General features: G+C 34.6%; 1 protein-coding gene across 9 annotated transcripts; it reads right to left on the reverse strand.

Moving 5' to 3' along the window:
* Positions 1-54: 54 nt before the first annotated feature.
* LOC135727706 (interferon-induced protein 44-like) lies at positions 55-21,256 on the reverse strand. Of its 9 annotated transcripts, XM_065245722.2 has the most exons (10): positions 21,190-21,256; positions 19,885-19,951; positions 17,281-17,752; positions 1,969-1,987; positions 1,831-1,885; positions 1,549-1,744; positions 1,327-1,479; positions 1,054-1,225; positions 738-838; positions 55-654 (listed from the first exon to the last, which is right to left on the reverse strand). In XM_065245722.2, the coding sequence occupies exons 3-10, from the start codon at positions 17,740-17,742 to the stop codon at positions 475-477; spliced, it is 1,338 nt and encodes a 445-aa protein (XP_065101794.1). In that variant the 5' UTR covers positions 17,743-17,752; positions 19,885-19,951; positions 21,190-21,256; the 3' UTR covers positions 55-474. The 9 variants fall into 9 exon arrangements, with proteins under 9 accessions (XP_065101794.1, XP_065101785.1, XP_065101777.1 ...); XM_065245713.2 differs by lacking the exon at positions 21,190-21,256 and having other exon boundaries at positions 19,885-20,022; XM_065245738.2 differs by lacking the exons at positions 55-654; positions 738-838; positions 1,054-1,225; ... (3 more) ...; positions 1,969-1,987; positions 21,190-21,256 and adding exons at positions 7,734-8,385; positions 8,469-8,569; positions 8,652-8,823; ... (2 more) ...; positions 9,411-9,465; positions 9,549-9,567 and having other exon boundaries at positions 19,885-20,022.
* Positions 21,257-21,794: the final 538 nt, after the last annotated feature.

The following is a 21,794-nucleotide window of genomic DNA, read 5'->3' on the forward strand; positions in this document are numbered from 1 at the left end:
TTTTATTCATTTTGTTTATAAAACAAATAAATAAAAAATTTTCTAAATGCCATTTCAAACATAAATTCTGGAAATAGCCAATATGTTGTATGGAGAAATTATGTTAATTGTTAATTCACAATTTAAAGGGCTTGATTTATATACATTTTTAATTATGCCTCTTTAAATTACAATTTGATCAATACTGCATCTTTTTGTCTTATGCAACTGTAATCAAGGCATTGAAATGTAATTTAATGAACTATCAGCTTTCTCTTGATGCAATGTCAAGTTCACAGGTTTTAGCTGGACACTTCAACTTTATTCAATATATCAGCATCATCATTCGTGGGCATTGTGTCTGAAAGGCAGTGTGATGATCTACCTGGACAGTAGTAGTATTACAAAAATAATAATGATTACATTACTGCTGGACGAAGTCCTGGAAATCCAGTGTACAAGTTAACAACAAAAAATGTACATAAGTGAATAACTTTAAGCAACATTGGCATCAGCAGCATCATCCAAATAATCTTCAGCAAAGTTGAGCATCTGCTGTACAGCGGTGAGAAGCAGGAGATCACAGCTGAGGTTCAGTTCAAGCTCCTGACTGTAGTTCTTCACAGGTAACACACAAGACACAGGAACACCCAGTCGAGAGCTGACCTCCTGTACCTGTAGAGTCAATACAAATCTCTCAGTCCATCTCTCACACTTTCAGCTCCATATCACACAGTTTCAGCTCTGGAAGATCTCACCTTTGACTTAATGTAAGAACTGACATAAACATTTTGAAGATCCTCCTCCACCAGAGGACACGCCTCATCGACTTTAGTCATCAAGACGATCTGAGGAACACCTGAAAAATGTTTGATTAAGCAGAGATATCAGCAGCTTAATATGCAACACAAATTTACATTTATACATCTTGAAGATGCTTAAAGATGTTGCTATGGCACAAAAATAACTGGCTGCACGGATACAAAAAGTCACAATAATAAAGTTGTAAATAAAAAAAGCTATTGACCAATCAGCATTAAGAACCAGAATCACGTGTTTTATAAATGCACTTACTCAGCGAGTTCACTTTTTTGCGTATGGCTGCAAGTTTTTCCTCCAGTTTGCTGGACATGAGGGAGATTTTGGTGGAGTCTATCATGTAAACCACACAGTGGATCTTCTGCTGTAGAGATGAAGGTCTGGAGGACTTTTGCTCATCAGGATGAAATGGTACCATGGGGTTGAACTTAAGAAAAACAATTTATGGTAAAGTACATTAAGAATCAACTTAAAACTTCAACTAGTTCATTTGGATACAACCGTATTATCTTAATGTTCATCTCTTACTTGATATCGGTCTGGTATGAGACCCTGAATGATGCTGCTGATGTCCTCAATATCCAGACCTGCACCTGTCTGCTCCTCCAGTCCCATAGTGTCACACAACACAAATGGCAATGGCTTTCCCTCACGGCCATCTTTCACTGGATATGTGCGAAACTAAAAGAAAACAATAAGTTATGAAGATATATTTAACACTCTTCTTAATAAAGGAAGCTTTTATTGCACCTGTGTGGTGAGACTGGTGCCTGAAGTTCCTGCCATGGCTTTGTTGGTCATGCGACCCATGAAGATGGAGTTGATGGAGTTGAAGAAACTGGACTTTCCAGCACCTACAGGACCGATCATTAGGATTCGGGCCCGGTTCACAGAGGACGCCATGGGTTTATAGTTCTTTATTGATTTCACAAGCTCTTCTCTTCTTCTACAAAAATCACATATTAATAATTTAAGAGTTTTAATATCAGATGAACACCAAAATGTACAACAGAAAATGATACTCAAACATACTCATCCTTCCACGCAATGTTCCTCCATGGTTTCTCCTCAACACTGGCCTGAGACACTGATAAATATTCAAGATTTGTTATATAGCGTCATATTGGGTTAATTTTGACAATAGATGCAATAAATATATGATTGACGTACTCTTCTCAATTTTAAACACCTCGCATTCAGTCAGGTTAGTGTTGTTCCCATACATTAAGGCAGTATTAATGGTGAATGCATTTCCCCCTTGGTTATACAGGGTTGGTTGGTTGTTATAGCAAAAGTGCAACTGTTGGCCAAAGGTGGGCCATACGGAGTCATCGATACGTGCATATTGTCCACTGTTAATTTTGATGCACACAGGGATTTGGCCTTGATAGTAGAACAGGAAAGCCTCCTTATCAGTAACATACTGCCCGCTCTGAGTATAATCTTTACTCGTATATCCACCAAAGATGTAGCCTGAGTTGTTGTAGGCCACGAGTAAAGTTGGACCCTGATGATCACAGAGCTTGTGGAAAGCAGCACCATTATATCCATGAACAGATGCTTTGTAGAGAAGAGTCAGATCCACATCACCCAACAACGCACAGAGCTGCTTTTTCTTCTCCTCTGGTAATTTAGAAGTGTGTTTAGTCATGGTAACGCCTCTTCTTGCTTTGGTTTGGTTTATTCTTAAGATGACAAATTATGGGGAAAAAATTGATAATAAATATATTAACTTAAGAGTTATGCATTAATGCATTCTTACCCTTGAATATGGTATGCTTTGGTAATTACACTTTTTATTTGCACTTGTATTGTATTTGTTTATTATTTTTGGTAAAAATATATTGATTACATTTGGTCCAAAAAGTCTTTAAACCCTGTTAAATAAAGTACTTTTTTCCACTTAATATGACATAAAGATTCATGAAGAATACATTCATTTTATATGTTGATGTTATTGAATGTTTTATTAGTACAAAACTTTTCACATTACCATACAGTGAATATGAACATACATGTGGGAACACAAAATAATTAATTTATTATTGATACTAAACCTCTATAAAGTGATATTACTTTATATTGCACTTACTTTCCTTTATAATAGCTGGTAATTGTTATCATGAATCATTAATCAGATTCACATGAAAAGTTTTTAATAAAAATGTAATTATATATAAATATTCATAATATGACTTTTCACTCTGTACATTCCTAAACCTTGGGTTAGTGTTCTAATTTGCATATTTGCGGTGTCAACAGGCATGATTGGATAAAGCTGTGCCTAATTAACTAAATAAAAAAATAATGCTCTGTAGTGTTTGTTTCGCTGGCGCTGCTCCTGGGATGTTTTTTTTTTACAACTTCTCAGGTATTTTTTATCACCTTTGACTTTATTTTTTACGTTTCCCTCAAATGGTAAAAAAAGATTATTAAACAAAATAAAAAATTTAAATCATGATTTTTTTACGTCAACATACAAAAAGTTGTCACGCGCATAGATATTAATCCCGTTCAACTTCATACGGCACCGGAAATACCGACAGGCGGATGACGTCAAAGTTCCGCGAGAGTGTTTGTAAGCAGAATTCTCTGTATGATTTCTCGAATCGTTCTCGCAGGACTTTGACGTCATAAGTTCGTGCAGCGCCTCATGAAGTCGAATGAGCCTGATAATGTATTTTCAGACTTTTGATTCACTGTCCTGTGACATTTCGACATACATTTTTTTTGAATGATCATTTTGAAAATATTGAGTGGAGATTGATTTGGATTTATATTAACAAATATTGTCTCAATAATAAAGTTAACGAAATATACTTTAAAATAATACTTAAAATGTATCCAAATATTTCCTAAAAATATATAATAATGATCTTTCTGAATCTTGTGTATTCTGTAAAATGGATACTGAAACTAATTTGCATCTTTTTTTGATTGTAGCCATGTTAAATTCTTCTGGAATATTTGGAATATTTATTTAATATGTTAAGTGGAATCCAAATTAAGATAGAGAAGAGAGATGTTATTTTTATTAATGATAAAAAAAGGTATAGATAAGAGTCATGTGTTTATGTTGAATCTTATAATATTACTTGGTAAATTTCATATACAGAAATGTAAATGGACCCAATATCACCCCCTTCAAGACTGGTTTGAAGACTTATTTTGAAACCTTACAAGGACTCTCAAAACTCAAAGCCATCAGGGGTGTATTCCAGAAAGCAGGGTTAACTTACCATCAGATTAACCCCGAACTTTGGGTTGATCAACCCCAAACTTGCTTACTCGGGGTATGTCGGTTCCAAAACACAGTTTAAGAGTTAGTTCAATCAACTCGCTGAAAGTAACCCAGAGTTAAAGCGCGCTCACGGTAACAACATAAAGGCATTGTCAATGGATCGCAGATTTCACGAGTCACCATGGAAACGTTAGAGAACTTAAACGTTTTTAAATGAGAAATAACATTATAAACCAATATTTTCTGGCAAAATCAACGTTTTATAATCGGCTTAGAAGTGCGTGATTACAAAACAGATAAAATTAATTAATTAAATAATTAATACGAACCTATTTGACCCAATTTAAGTCCAATATTGTATGTGTCTCAACGAAAATACACACAATATTATTTAAAATAATCTAAAACAATCTAACGTAATTAATATAGTAAAAATAATCATAGATTTTATATATGATTGTAAACATATGAATTATGAATATATTTTCCCTTGTGAAAAGTAACAATGGTTTTACTACAGTAAAAAACATAGTTACAGTAAAACCATGGTAACCACAAAATAACCATGGTTTTCAAAAAACATAGTTAAACCATGGTTAGTGTAGTAAAACCATGGTTCTGCTGATAGTAATCAATGCACTAAAAAAAACATGGTTACTACAACCATACACCAATAAAACCATGGTTAATTTCATAAGGGTTGTGGCACATAAAGTGCAAATCTGTCATAAGGCTTATTTAAAGTTTTTTTTTTTAGATATGATTGTATTGTGTAGGCATAAAATGCATTATGATAATATTCACTGTAGGCTATTGTACTTATTTTACTTCTGCTCCTTTGGGTGACCCTGTTTAGTTTTAGGACCTTCCTTGTATGACACTGTGTCACCATCTTTTTTAACATTTACTGATAGCTGATAGATTAATGCACCCTCTTTTATTTGTAAAGCTTCCTTACACTCTTTACAGATTTTCAATAATGTTGTGTAATGCTTTTCATTACACTACACTGTAATGCTTTTCATTACACTTCATTTGCATTGGACCATTAGGATCTGCTGAGACAGAATTGGAGAATAGAAATGTTACATTAGTGTCAATAGTAACATGTTGTAATATGTCCTTTATCATCTAATATATGCAAATATCTCAATTTCCCTTTGCTCAAAAATGATAGCTCTGGAGAGCAGCTACAAAAGGCCCATTTTAAAGAAATAAAGGTGATTTAGAAAAACACCAACTATAGATCAAATGTAGAGAGAGGGCGGATCTGCATGTTTAAGAAATAAATATTATACTATGAAATATATATTTATAATTTCATTTCATTGTGTACATGATTCTAACTGATAATAGAAAATCTCTGACCACTATGCCATGTCTGTGATTCAATGGTGTTTCACCTAATGAAGTCTGTGCTTCACCTGTGTCACTCTGTGGGTCAGTGTTAAATCATGCCTGTGCTTCATGGGTGTCATTCTGTGGGCCAGGTCAGATGCACATGCCTATCAGAGACTGCAGCCAGGGGTAACTTCTGTCCCTCAGTAATTATTATTATGATGGGCATCATGTGTTTCTATTTGTTATACCCATTTACTGTAACATTGCCACATTGTCACTTAAGTAACATAGGTTAAGATTCATTAATGACAATGTATTTGCACACACATTTATTATAACTTTAGATTCATCTCAAATTATCTAGTAAGTGAAAGATGAGGTTATTTATGAATTGACAAAATTGATATGGAAATGTACTTTATTGTTAACATTAATTAACTGATGGAATTGTGTTTCATACATCCACTGATATTTGGAGATATATTAATAATGAACATAATTAAATGTATAGTATTTAGTCCGAACACAAATATGAATAAATTTTTAATTAAATTAAATTTAATTAATAATTAAATTTATAGTAATTAGTCCAATCACAAATATCAATCCATGTTATTAAAAAAAAGTTTCTTTAAAAAAATTCATAACACACATTTTTTTAAGACAGCAATAAATATTCGCGACTGTATATGTAATAAAATAAAATAAATGCTTTAACATTGTAATATTATGCAAAATATATGCTTCCACGCCCGCTCTACGCTCGTCATAAGTACACGCATGCGCAGACTTCCTCCGGAGCCTCGTTTTATTAACTAAAATGAACTTACCTTGCAACATAACCTGCTCCGGAGCAGGTTATCTTCAGAGAGTCAGTTGCTATGGTTACTTACATAACCCGAAAGTTACCTCCGTTTTTGGAACCGAAAGCAGAGGTTATCCGCTTACTTACTCCTAAACTTACCCGGGTAAGCCACATAACCAGCTTTCTGGAATACACCCCTGAACTATGGACATTTACAAAGATTTAAATTCCTCTTTTTTATTTAAATATGTAAGTATACCCTCTCTGTATTGTTGTTTTTTCTTTTCTTTCTTTTTTCTCAAGTTTTGAAATTTGTTTATACTATCTTTAATATGAATATTATTGTCTGTGATTATATGTAAAAGGTATACAATAAAAAAAAGTCGAATGAGCCTACTATAGAAATAACTTGACCTCTTTGTTCTAAAATTTTTATGTTTACATACTTAATAAATATATAAATATAACACACACACACACACATGATGTAAAGTGTTATTAATATATAAACATGCCTATGCATATTAATTTGTATGTAAACATAATAGTTTTATAATAGTTTTAGAGCAAACACGTAATACATGATAGTATTGCTTAGTTTTTATATGTACTTTAGCGATTCATACTGTATAATAATTGATTTACCAATAAAGAACAATACACCGCTACAGCAGAGCTGACACTTTCTACCACCAGTTGGGCTCCGCCCACAAAAAACTTCATCTCTGTTTGCAAACACGCAAATGGTCTGTGGTCACAACAATTCAAACATTCGGTTTACCCAGAAACGAAACCCAAACCAGTGCGAGTGCAAATAACAATGCTCTAATCAGTAATAATTTGTTAAAATATAACTTAACTTATTAAAAGTTTAATTCGTAGAAACGTCATTCAGGATTGACATTCAAGCATTACAATAAAAATGTGCGTTTTATTTAGTCATACTGTATAAAATAGAAAACCTTTTCATTGAATGCTTAAAAAATGTTTAGAACAACAATCTGTCTTACCTTTCACAATGAAAAGTCTCTATGCATGAATGAATGAACTGCTTGTTGTTTATAGGAATAAAGCTGCTGAAACAGTAGCCGTTTCTCAAAACCAAGTACGCCGAACTCGGACTTGTGTCCTTCGTAGTTCGAACTTGCAAGTTCAGACTCGGAAGAACGAACTCCTGACGCGAAATGCATTCTGGGAAACTTCGCTCTCATAAGTCCACACAAGTCTCCTCTGATGCATCCTCGATAAAATGGGCGGATCAAGAACACATCCGGGGATTTTATGTGAACTTGGGCTTGATGCGAACTTTGAATTGGAACAGTACTTGGGCCGCGACTGATGACGTTTCACAAGTCCACAAGAACACAAGTACAGACAAGAACGCATATTGAGAAACGGCTAGTGTCCCTCTTTCTCGACCGCTGCTGTGTTTCCTATTCGTGCTGCTGAAGTTTCTGTTGTTTACGCCCTCTAGCGGTTGCTTAATGCACGGCAGGCAATACAATGAGGTCTCAAATAATTTGTCGATTTGTGGTTTTGATGGAATAAGTTTGTTTATTAAACATAAAACAAATGAAATACGTATTTTTATTATTTCAAACAAAAATTCAGCAAATACACAATATGTTGTATATACATAACATGTTTATGGTTAATTCACAATTTACAGTGCTTGAATTATATTATATTTTATTTATGCATCTTTAAATTACAGTTTGATCAATTCTGCATTTTTTGTCTAACCCAATTGTAATCAAGGTATTGAAATGTAGACAAATGGGCAAAAAGGTTTCCTTTTAAAGTATGAAGTGTTGATATTTTACTAAGAAGAGTGGAAATTCTGCATGGCCCTTATGCATATTAACAAGTAGTCCTTATTGTGAACACGTTTTATTTACACTAATGTACAAAAAATGTACTTGTTATTTTTGAAACTGTGATTTAAAGATGCCAAACTAATAACTGAAATTAATTAAACATGTCCGTTTCTGTTCTGCTGACTTTGTGCTCATCTCAGATGAGGGTTTTACTCCATTGGACTGATATCATCCAAATAGTCGTCTGCGGACCGAAGCATTTGCTGTACAGCGGTGAGGAGCAGGAGATCACAGTTGAGGTTCAGTTCAAGCTCCTGACTGTAGTTCTTCACAGGTAACACACAAGACACAGGAACACCCAGTCGAGAGCTGACCTCCTGTACCTGTAGAGTCAATACAAATCTCTCAGTCCATCTCTCACACTTTCAGCTCCATATCACACAGTTTCAGCTCTGGAAGATCTCACCTTTGACTTAATGTAGGAACTGACATAAACATTTTGTAGATCCTCCTCCACTAGAGGACACGCCTCATCTACTTTAGTCATCAAGACGATCTGAGCAATACCTGAATTATTAAGATAAGCAAATTAGGCCAATAAGAACGCTTTAAATCATTTTGTGTGTCTAGTTTGTGTTCGCTCACTTACCCAGCGAGATCACTTTTTTGCGTATGGCTGCAAGTTTTTCCTCCAGTTTGCTGGACATGAGGGAGATTTTGGTGGCGTCGATCACAAACACCACACAGTGGATCTTCTGCTCTAAAGATGCAGGTTTGGAGGACTTTTGCTCATCGGGTTCAAATGGTGCCATGGGGTTGAACTAAATTGAGAGGATTTTGCATGAAACACTTTAGATACGCATCTTTTAAACAACTAAATAGTTTTGTAAAGTCTTACTTTATATCGGTCTGGTATGTGACCTCGAAGAATGCTGCTGATGTCCTCAATGTCCAGACCTGCACCTGTCTGCTCCTCCAGTCCCATAGTGTCACACAACACAAATGGCAATGGCTTTCCCTCACGCCCATCTTTCAGTGGATATGTGCGAAACTAAATGAGAACATTGACATGTTCATGAAGAAATTTTGAATACTCTTAATAATTTAATGTTTCGATGATTTTGTACCTGTGTGGTGAGGCTGGTGCTTGTAGATCCTGCGATGGCTTTGTTGGTCACATAACCTGTGAAGATGGAGTTGATGGAGTTGAAGAAACTGGACTTTCCAGCACCTACAGGACCAATCATTAGGATTCGGGCCTGGTTCACAGAGGACACCAGGGGTTTATAGTTCTTTAATGATTTCACAAGCTCTTCTCTTCGTCTAAAAAGATCAAATATTTATAATTTAAGAGTTTTGATAGCAGATGAACACCAAAATGTACAACAGAAAATGACTGAAAACATACTCATCCTTCCATGCAATGTTCCTCCATGGTTTCTCTTCAGCACTGGCCTGAGACACTGAAAAATATTCAAAATTTGTTATATAGCATCATATTGGGGTAATTTTGACAATAGATGCAATAAATATATGATTGACGTACTCTTCTCAATTTTAAACACCTCGCATTCAGTCAGGTTAGTGTTGTTCCCATACATTAAGGCAGTATTAATTGTGAATGCATTGCCCCCTTGGTTATACAGGGTTGGTTGGTTGTTATAGCAAAAGTGCAACTGTTGACCAAAGGTGGGCCATCCGGAGTCATCGATACGTGCATTATATCCACTGTTAATTTTGATGCAAACAGGGATTTGGCCTTGATAGTAGAACAGGAAAGCATCTTCATCAGTAACATACTGCCCGCTCTGAGTATAATCTTTACTCGTATATCCACCAAAGATGTAGCCTGAGTTGTTGTAAGCCACGAGTAAAGTTGGACCCTGACTGTCACAGTGCTGGTGAAAAGCAGCAGCATTATATCCATGAACAGATGCTTTGTAGAGAAGAGTCAGATCCACATCACCCAGTAACGCACAGAGCTGCTTTTTCTTCTCCTCTGGTAAATTATAATTTTGGGTAGTCATGGTAACGCCTCTGAATTTCAAATTCTTTGATCTTGGAAAAAAATGACAAAAATTATGCAACAAACATACACAAAAAATATATTAGCTTAAACTTTATGCATTAGTGCATTCAGTTATCAATTTCAAATAATATGGTATACTTTGGTAATTGTATTTGTTCAATACTTTAACGCTATTATAAAAAAATTAAAATCTTAACAAATCAGAAATATCAATAACATTTGGTCCAAAATAGCTAGTTAGTCATTAGCTTAATTTATCCAACCCTGTTAAATATTCTAGAATAGGTTTTTTTCATCAATTAATAATTTGTATGATTTTAAATCTTATGAAATTAATTTACTCTTTAGCTTATTTAACGTTTAATGTTGATGTTTATTGGTAGAAAACATGTTGTATTCACAATCACTGCAAGTATAAGTTCATATGAACATACATGGACACTATTATGTAACTATTGATTTTAAGTCACTATCAAACTTTGCATTGCACTTACTTTCCTTTATAATAGCTGGTCATTGTTTCTCTTCAGCTGCAAATGCACATGGAAAGTATTCACTGTAAATATAATCATATATAAATATTCATAATATTTGCGGTGTCAACAATCATGATTGGATAAAGCTGTGGCTGACAGACTTAATTAAAATAGTTTAACTACATCTCAGGAGTTTTTAATCACCGTTGACAATATTTTTCACATTTCTCTCAAATGGTAAAACGTTTATAAGGCATGCGGCGCCACAAGAACCAAGCGGCGGATGACTTCATTCAAAATACCGCGAGAGGGTTTCAGAAATCATGCGATCGAATCTGTTTTCGAGTCGGTCTCGCGATACTGTGATGTCATCCGCTTGCGGCGCCGCATGAAGGCGAATACATTTGTACACGTGGTGACGTTTCGGCACCTCAATGCGTTGCGAGCCCAGTTTCAGAGACTTTATAACCCCTGGTAAATTGCGGGATAAATTCTAAATTACACGTGTGAAACGCTCCTTAACCCGTTTTTTGTTTTGTTTTACAGTTTATGGTTAGAACGAAGATAATGTGAAAAGCCCTTAGATCAGAGATATTCATTTTTAGCGTTTGAATTATAATCTTAAGCATTACAATAACCCCCTAGTCTTGATCCTAGACAAAAAATTACAAGCAAAAACATTTGTATATACATTTGTATATGTATTATAACTTACCTATCGCAGAACACTTGCTCTGTGTGAGACAATGAAATGCTTTCTGTTCTTATGATGACGTTACACCCAAGACAAACCTGTCCTGTCAGGTTGTTGCATTACATAATGTGTCCATACAGTATCTGAATTAAATACTCATACCACATTTCAGTATTTTATTACGTCTAATATTATTTAATCCTTTGCATAAAATAAATGTCAGGAGGATGTTTATCTTTTGCTTTAGTGTGTCAATAGTAAAATATCAATGCTTGAAACAATGATTATCTTTTACCCCAAAATGGTAACAGACAACAAGGTTGTGTTAGTTAACTGCATTTATTAGTAAGCCAAAACAGAAAAACAATAGAGAAGAAGCTAAACTTGAGAAAAATAGTAGCTATTTATGAGGGTTTGTCCTCATATCATCAAAATATTCATCTGCAAGAAATTGCATTGAGATGATATATCTGAACAGGCTACTTTAAGCAACATTTAAAAGGTTTTTGCTCTAAATGGCAGCAGCAGCATCACCCAAATAATCTTCAGCAAAGTTGAGCATCTGCTGTACAGCGGTGAGAAGCAGAAGATCACAGCTGAGGTTCAGTTCATGCTCCTGACTGTAGTTCTTCACAGGTAACACACAAGACACAGGAACACCCAGTCGAGAGCTGACCTCCTGTACCTGTAGAGTCCATACAAATCTCTCAGTCCATCTGTCACACTTTCAGCTCCATATGATATGACACAGTTTCAGCTCACCTTTTTCTTAATGTAGGAACTGAGATAAACCTTTTGAAGATCTTTTTCCACAACTGGACACGCCTCATCTACTTTAGTCAATAAGACGATCTGGGGAACACCTGAAAATTTTAGATATCAACCAGTTAGACTACCACAAGGAAATCTTAGCTTATCCTCTTGTGTGTCTAGGCAGCCACAGTGTTGTTACTGTTCTACCTCTTTTTAGTAATTTGGGCGTGGCCACTTGAGTGATGGTTGAACAGCCACTGCTGTCACTAGAATCGAGCTAGGCGGGCGTGGTTTCAGCAACCAGTCTCAGCTTCACCCACGTCCCGCCTTTTTACCCATCATCGGATATCCGCGAGTGATGCGCGGCCAAGATGGCGACTCAGGCACCGCCTACTTTAAGCTTCAAAAACGAGAAACCCATAGACGGGTTGCAAGTTTACAAACATTGCAGGGTACGCGCGCACCCAGGAGTCAGAAAGCCCGTTTGGTGAACTGATCTGCTACTGCAACAACCTTAATTATTGAAGCGTTTTTTATTGTTTGTATATGAATAAAACTTGATTTCAGTTGGATCTGTTTTTCTGTCTTTATTTTTGCAGTGTTACTGTGATACATGTATGAATTATAATGTTAGGCTAGTAACGTAATAGTCGCATCTACTGGTATGTTAACATCAGGCACCCAGCACTGACTCTGTTGGTACTATTTTCCACACAACAATTCCTTGGCATTTTGACTTACAGACACAGCTACTAGCGTACAACACGTCTCTTCTTTCTGCCTCTCGGTTGCGCGCGCAACCAGTTAGTGACGTCGCCGTGCAACCCGTCACTAGATGTCACCTTGGCTATGGCAGTTAATTGGAATTAATGCGTCAAATAGACCTTTCTCACAACTTCCGTATTTATGACCGGAAATACGCAATCATCGCGGAAATCTACTTCCTCCGCAGTCAAGGCAATGTAAAAAGCCATATCTGTTCCATCAATTCCCTGTTGATGGTGAAGTTAGACAGAAGTGGATTCAGGCTATCCGGCGAGACTTATAATATGTCGTTTTAGTTAACAGTTCAGTAACAGTTAGACTCGCTCTCTACTTACCTAGAAATTTATGGACAAATTCTTCATGGAAAAAGTTTTCCTCCATTAGTCGTGTCACATAGTGATGGGAGAAACGAAGCTTTTCGAAGCTTCGAATCAATTGAACCAATTGCTTCGAAAATTGATTCAGTTTTTTGAAGCAGTTCGAAACAGCACACACGCTGGCGACCCCTGCTGGTCAAAATAGTGTAAAGCAGATATGGCCAAACATTTTAGACTTTGTTTTACAAAAAATAGCAAGATTTTTATTAAAATATGTTTAAAAAAAATATTTAACTTAATTAAGACATAGTTAAAAGTGTATTATGTGTTTTTTGTTTTATTTAGGGCAAACAAATCATTAAAACTAACTACCCTTTTAATTATACACATTTTTGTCATAAAATCTGTCTATAAACAATAAATAGACAAAATGGCAGTGTAATTAGTCAGAAGGATAAATGTTTTATGAACTTTTATAATAAAACTGACCCGAGTTCACCGAAACATATTACACACTGGTCATGTGATCAACTCCCCCTAGTGGTGAATCGTCGGATTTTCGAAACGTTTCGAAACAGTTATGACGTAATGAAGCCTCGTTTGCTAAAATCACGTGACTTGGGCCAGTTTGAAACATGCTCCGAACCACTGATTCGAAACAAAAGATTCGTAAATGTTTCGAAGCCTCATGAAGCAGTGCTTCGAAAACGACCATCACTAGTCACATCAGCAAATGTAATATTTGGCAAATCCGTTAACGAAGTTGTGTAGACTCTTTGATCCATTTTAAACTTGCCCGGGTTTATGTTTTTCTAGTGTGTTGACGCTTGACAGGAACTCCGCTTACACGACGATTACGTATTTCCGGTTACTGTGAGAAAGGTTAATAGAGCTGCCATCTTGAAACAGGGGAGCCCTGTACAGCGTCATTGTAGGCAATGATGTAACGGGAATAAAATCACCATAAATTGTCCATGAATGCGATTTTCTTGGTTTTCTTTTGGTTCGTTTCAACAGTCATACATGTATTTTGCATTGAGTCCAGAAAAAAATTTAAGTTTTGATATTTTGAAAATCTACTTTTTCTAACTTTAAAGCATAGTGATAGTAGCCCCAACATCCATACGCAGCACAAAAGTCCGGCATTGTCCATGAATTCGAAGTGCAGGCAGAGATAGCAGTGTTACCTAGCTACTTCCTATGACAAGACCCCTGTTTCAAGATGGCGGCGGTTTTGACGCATGCTTAGAACCCCAAGGCGACATCTAGTGTATTGACCAATTTAGAGTAGACGTCACAGTTACGTCACCTCAAGCTGCGCGCGCAATGTGGTTGCAGAAAAACAGTGGAAATGAATTAGACACGAGTGAAAAGAGCAAGATAACTCACTGGAAAATGTCCTGTTGTGCTGTTAAGTGTCAGAATAAGAATGCCAAAAAAGATGGCTTTCATTTTTACAGAATACCATCGTCGAAGACATCATTTGAATATAAACGTAGGTGTTAATGATTACAATAAGCCCTTAAACGGACAGAATGGAGCGAGGAAATCATCTGGAAATCTTTTAATATTTAGAATAGAAAATAAGTAGAGAAGATGTCCGGTGTTCTGTCGAAGTCTGTTCCCTCCATGTGTTTCTTATAGCGTTTTTATCACATTACAATTATAATTTATTCAGAATAAATGTTTTTTATACTGAAAAAGCAATAATATCACAATTTTTTTAAATATTTCATAATTTTTTCGTTTTCTATTATTTATTTTTATTTCCTTATATCTTAGCTTATGTCTTCTTCCTGTTTGTTCTAAAATTATTATGTTTACATACTTAATAAATATATAAATATAGCACACACACACACATGATGTAAAGTGTTATTAATATATAAACAGGCCTTTTTAATGTATGTTTAAAAATAATACTTTTATAATAGTTTTAGAACAAACACGTAAGATAAATATAAGAAAGAAATAATAGAAAACAGGAAAATTATGAAATATTTAATAAACGCTATTATATATAATACATGATAGTATTGCTTTTATATGTACTTTAGCGATTCAGACTGTAAAAATAATTGATTTAGCAAAAAAGAACAATACATATACATTACATGCATATCAGTAGCCAAGCCATTTAAACTTTTTATCTATCTTAAAAATAAACGTAACGTGATTAAAACGCTATAAGAAACATTGCACTAAAGGGAAACATAGGGGAATCAGACTTCGACAGAACACCGGATCCATAAAAATCACGGTTTAATGCTAAAACACTTCACAACCCTACTGCGGAGCAGTCACTTTCTGCAACCAGTTTGGCTCCGCCCACAAAAAACGTAATCTCGTTTGCAAACACGACATTGGTCTATATATCTATGTTCAGAAACCTATGGCGGACGTCACAGACACTACGTCCATCTTTTTTTACAGTCTATGGATCTGTCTAATGTTATTGTTTATATGGCACTTATGGCCAGTAATTGGCATTGTCATCTTTCGGTAGAGTAATGAAGAATTGATAGGGGCTGAATCAGGGAAGGATACGCAATGATACAGAAGACCCAATCAGGGAACTCACTCAGTAGTGTGTAGCAGCAGGTGCATGACACATTTTTGTGCATGACATCACTGTTGGTGGAAGGGGCTTCATTTATAAAATGCTGCGTAAACCAGCCTACATGTGGTGTCACGATCATTTCTCAAAAGTGTGTACGTGTGATTTATAAAACGAATGTGCAAATCGCAAATTGTTTGCAGCTAAATATTTTCAAATCTCCAAATCACCATGCCTAATTATATAAAACACATATACATTTAAATATCTCCTGTCAATGTTTAAATCCTTTACGATCCTTAAGGTATATTTCTCAAAGCCTGTACCAATCGGACAATTAAAAGTGTGTACGTGTGCCCAGACCCTGACATGGATGGCACTAAGCACTTTTTTCACGTCAAAGACATTCTTATATGGACTTTGCTGTGGATTTTTGGGTACTTTACAATCAATTCTGTGTCTATGCATGCTTTATAATGAAGACCCATGCCCAAACTTAGTGTGAATGTTGTTACTTGTTAGTACACCATTTTTATTTTGTAACTCTTGTCATTATAAGTCTTATTGAATTCACACTGTAAGATCTGACCACAATTTTAACTATAACTCAACCAGTAGAGGATGATTGTAACAACTATATACTATTTTAATTGTGTTGGTGCACTTACGCAGTGAGTTCACTTTTTTGCGTATGGCAACAAGTTTTTCCTCCAGTTTGGTGGACATGAGTGAGATTTTGGAGGTGTCTATCACAAACACCACACAGTGGATCTTCTGCTCCAGAGATGCAGGTGTGAAGGACTTTTGCTCAAAAGGATCAAATGGTGAAACAGGGTTGAACTAAATCAAAAGGATTTAGCATGAAACACTTAAGTACAGTTATAATACATATTTTAAGCTTAGTTTCATACTCCAACGAAATAATTTTGGAACAAACTTGTCCGTCTTACTTTATATTGGTCTGGTATGAGACCATGAATGATGCTGCTGATGTCCTCAATATCCAGACCTGCACCTGTCTGCTCCTCCAGTCCCATAGTGTCACACAACACAAATGGCAATGGCTTTCCATCACGGCCATCTTTCACTGGATATGTGCGAAACTATCAACAAAAAACAATCATTAGTATTGTGGTTTGGATCCAAGGTAGTTCTGATAAAATATTGAACTGCTAAGTCCTATAATGTTAAAATGGTAGAAATATTTAGTTAGATTCAGACACCAGTTTATATACCTCTTTAGTGAGACTGGTGCCTAAAGATCCTGCCATGGCTTTGTTGGTCATGCGTCCCATGAAGATGGAGTTGATGGAGTTGAAGAAACTGGACTTTCCAGCCCCTACAGGACCGATCATTAGGATTCGAACGCGGTTCACAGAGGACACCAGGGGTTTGTGGTTCTTGAAAAAATTTACAAGCTCTTCTCTTTGTCTACAAAAATCATAATTTTAAAATTAAAGAGGTTTTTGATTGCTAAAGTGAACAACAAGCAGCAGAAATTGATTGAAACATACTCGGTTGTCCACTCCATGTACTTCAATGGTTTTTCATCAACACTGACTTGAGAGAGAAAATTTGTTATAGAACTTTGTATTGGGCTAAAGTTAACAATAAATACAATAAGTAAAAAAAGACTAAAGACAAGTTGATTATGGTTAACTGACGTACTCTTCTCAATTTTATACACCTCGCATTCAGTCAGGTTAGTGTTGTTCCCATACATTAATGTAGTATTAATGGTGAATGCATTGCCCGCTTGATTATACACAGTCGGTTGGTTGTTATAGCAAAAGTGCAACTGTTGACCAAAGCTAGGCCCCTTGGCGTCATCAAGACGTGCATTACATCCCATGTTTACTTTGATGCACACAGGATTTTGGCCTTGAAAGTAGAACAGGAAAGCCTCCTCATCAGTAACATACTGCCCACTCTGAGTATAATCTTTACTCGTATATCCACCAAAGATGTAGCCTGAGGTGTTGTAAGCTACGAGTAAAGTTGGACCCTGGCGGTCACAGCGCATGTGAAAAGTATTCGCATAATATCCATGAACAGACGCTTTGTAGAGAAGATTCAGTTTCACATCACACAGCAAGGCACAGAGCTGCTTTTTCTTCTCTTCGGGTAATTTATGTGGCTGGGTATTCATGGTAATGCCTCTGAAACACAAGTAAAATAATTTGAAGTGTATCAAAACCTTTCATAAAAGTTGTCTTAAAACCAATACCCAATACCCGTTCTTGTCTTAGGACAAATTGGATGAACATTTTTGATCCACTTCAAATGTTGACTATGTTAACTTAAGCTTTAATGCATTCTGTTGGTACATTTCATGAATATGGTATTGTCACTTGGCTACATCTGACAGCCTACCCATATGACAAAAAATAAATTATTTTGGACAAAAATATGTTTGAAATATATGCTAAATTTTGTCGAAAATACACCCTAATTAATTATTTTTTTATAGTTTTAACCCTTATGTATTTACATATATTTCAAAATGTGTTTCAAGGGCAACTGATACGTTTTCTAATTTTATAACCCATACAGTAAAAAAAAAGATTTTCCTGGACAAAATATAAAAGTTTGTATTAAATGTATAAAGTACAAGTATAAAATGTATAAGTATGTATAAGTATGTATAAAATATACAATACTAAGTACTGAAATATATATATTTCATTTGAATCTTTTCAAACCTGCTACAGGTTTGTATTTCCAATAGTTTTTCTTCCAATGTGACGTGTATATAAGTGCTTTACAATATATTTATTTAAAAAGCCAAAATATATATTGCAGGAAAAATGCACTTGCTGTTTGTGAAAAAATAAAATGCTTTCTGTTCTTAGGATGTGACTTGAAACCTTGTATAACTGGCACTTTTTATTTGCCTTGTTAAGAAGAATTACTTGTTATGGGACTATAAGTCACTCTGGATAAAAGGGTCTGCTGAATGAATAAATGTGAAAGTAAAAGTAAGGTGTTACACCCAAGACAAACCTGCTCTATCATGTTTTTTTCTTAAAAAAAAAAATCAATATATTTAGCCTGTTCTATCTTGTTTTTAGGCCTATGCGAGACAGAATACAGAAAAATACTATCAGTATAATCACTAACTTACCACATAAAATGTTATTATACAAGTTACATATACACATTAAATCACATTATACGTATCAGAATAATATACATTTATTTAGGATATCTATCTTTTGCTTTAGTGTGTCAGTAGGAAATATTACCGTAGATTACAAAACTTTTTTGCATTATCTAAATAATGTTGAAAAGTTGTAGAACAAATGATGTGGACAACATCTGATCTTACCACACAAGTCTGAGATTATTTGAAGAGACTTTTTGTTTAAACCTGAAAATTTTTCTTAAATGTAACTTTAAAAGCAAATAATTTTATATGCCAAATGCATAAAATAAATGAAAATTGTAATGTCTTGGCATGAAAATGTTTAAAAATGAACAAATGAGTTGTGTGAAACTACACAGAAATACATTTTTTACCTAAACAAATTCAGTGGTTTCAGTGTTTCATATAGTGGAGTACGTTGAACCGCTGGTTGAGTTTACCCCACAGCATTTGGATCACTGCCTAGCTTAGTAATTCAAATCATTCACATGGTTTTATACATTATAGCCTATAACCAGTATGTTTGGTATTAATATTTAGACCTGGATAAATCTGCTTTGACATATGACTGTTATGTATAAACTTTACTTTGATAGGATAAAAACTGTTTTTTTTTGTTGTAAAAATCATAATTTCGTTTTTTCCAAAGGTTTTTTTGGTCCGGGAATGACCCTAGGACGTTATTTCAAAGGTTTGTTTTTGTTTCCTATGGAAATTAAATAGAACGTTTGTTTTTGTTGTGAGAACGTTCCTGGAACCTAAAAACTAACATTAGGGAACCGTTTTCCAAACTAAACTTCATTCTGAAAGTTTGCCTGAAGTTCTTTCCATATTGTGTTGTTATTTATCATTTTTCTAATCTAAATTAAATAAGAAAACTAAACCCCTTTTTTGTCAAATTGATTACCATTACCATAAATAACCACTGTTATTCTGTGGTTTAACTATTTTTATGATGGTATAATTAACCATGGTTAAGTTTCATAAGGGCAGTCTTAGAACAGAGATACTTTGTAATGTTTGAATAAAAAAGCATTACAATAAATAGAAAGCTGTTTTGTTCCTACCATATAGCTGACAAGCAACACAATGATTTGTATATAATTTGTAATAGTTTAAAGATATTGTATAGGCTTTATAACTTACCTTTTGTAGATCACTTGCTGTTTGTGGAAAATAAAATGCTTTCTGTTCTTAGAATGTGACTTGAAACCTTGTATAACTGGCACTTTTTATTTGCCTTGTTGTTATGGGACTATACGTCACTCTGGATAAAAGGGTCTTTTAAATGAATAAATGTGAAAGTAAAAGTAAGGTGTTACACCCAAGACAAACCTGCTCTATCATGTTGTTTTCTCAAAAAAATTCAATATTAAGCCTGTATCATGTTTTTTAAAGATTAGGCCGTTGCAAGACAGAAAAATACTATCAGTATAATCACTAATCAGTAACTTACCACATAAAATGTTATTATACAAGTTACACACATTAAATCACATTATACGCATTAGGGATTTTTTAAGGATGTCTCCTATCAAATGAAATGATAAGAATGCCTTAATAACAAAGGGCATTGAAAAGCTTCTCAAAAAGTGCTTTTGTGGCAAAACTTGCCCCAGCTGAGGGGTAAGTTGATCCATGTGAATGGGTAAACTGACCCACTGACTTTTTTTGTTTAAAACTGAAAATTTTTCATGTAATTTTAAAGGTAACTTATTTTCTATGCCAAATGCATAAAATGAATGAAAATTTTAATGTCTTGGCATGAAAATGTTTAAAAATGAACAAATGAGTTGTGTGAAACTACACAGAAATACAGTTTTAACTGAACAAATTCAGTGGTTTCAGTGTCTCGTGGAGTAGGCTACGTTGAACTGCTGGTTGAGTTTACCCCACAACATTTGGATCACTGCCTAGCTTAGTAATTCAGGCTACACTGTAAAAAATAATTTGTTGCCTTAAAATTTTTTGTTGAATCAACTAGGATTTACAAGTCATTTCAACTTACTATTATTTATCTTGACTAGAGATGAGTTGTTATAACTACAGGTGAGTTGTTATAACTTATAAAATTAAGTTGACTTTTCTCAACTATATTTTACAAGTTGTGACAACTCATCTCTGTTGACATGACTTGTAATTATGAGTTGATTTAACAAAAAAATTTAAGGCAGCAAAGGATTTTTTACAGTGTACTCTTTAGCTAAATCATTCACATGGTTTTATACATTAGCCTATAACCAGTATTTATGGTATAAATATTTAGACTTCTGCTTTGACATAACAACCATATCTGACATGTATAAACTTCACTTTTATAGGATAAAAATACATACAATTTCGCTTTTTATCAAAGGTATTTTTTGGTCCGGAATTTTTTTTAATAACTTTATTAGAACACTTGCTGTTTGTGGAAAATAAAATGCTTTCTGTTCTTATGTGACTTGAAACCTTGTATAACTGGCACTTTTTATTTGCCTTGTTAAGAAGAACTTCTTGTTATGGGACTATAAGTCACTCTGGATAAAAGGGTCTTTTAAATGAATAAATGTGAAAGTAAAAGTAAGGTGTTACACCCAAGACAAACCTGCTCTATCATGTTGTTTTCTTAAAAAAAAAATTCAATATTAAGCCTGTTCTATCTTGCTTTTTTTAGGCCTATGCGAGACAGAATACAGGAAAAAAATATCAGTATAATCAGTAACTTACCACATGTCATTATACAAGTTACATTAAATCGCATTACACTCATTAATCCATCAGAATAAAATACATTTATTTAGGATGTTTATCTTTTGTTTTAGTGTGTCAGTAGGAAATATTAGATTACAAAACTTTTTTGCATTATCTTAATAATGTCGAAAAGTTGTAGAATAAATGATGTGGAGCACATATGATCTTAACACGAGTCTGAGATTATGTAAAGAGAAAAAAAACGTCCGTTTGTCAAACTAAAGGCTGCATCCTCCGGTCGTCGCATTTGTAGGCTGCATACGTCATCAAGACGGTCTTATTTTAGAATATTAACAATTATGAAGTTGACTAATATTCTTATT

This window comes from Paramisgurnus dabryanus, chromosome 24 (assembly GCF_030506205.2).
Source record: "Paramisgurnus dabryanus chromosome 24, PD_genome_1.1, whole genome shotgun sequence".
Classification (NCBI taxonomy): domain Eukaryota; kingdom Metazoa; phylum Chordata; class Actinopteri; order Cypriniformes; family Cobitidae; genus Paramisgurnus; species Paramisgurnus dabryanus.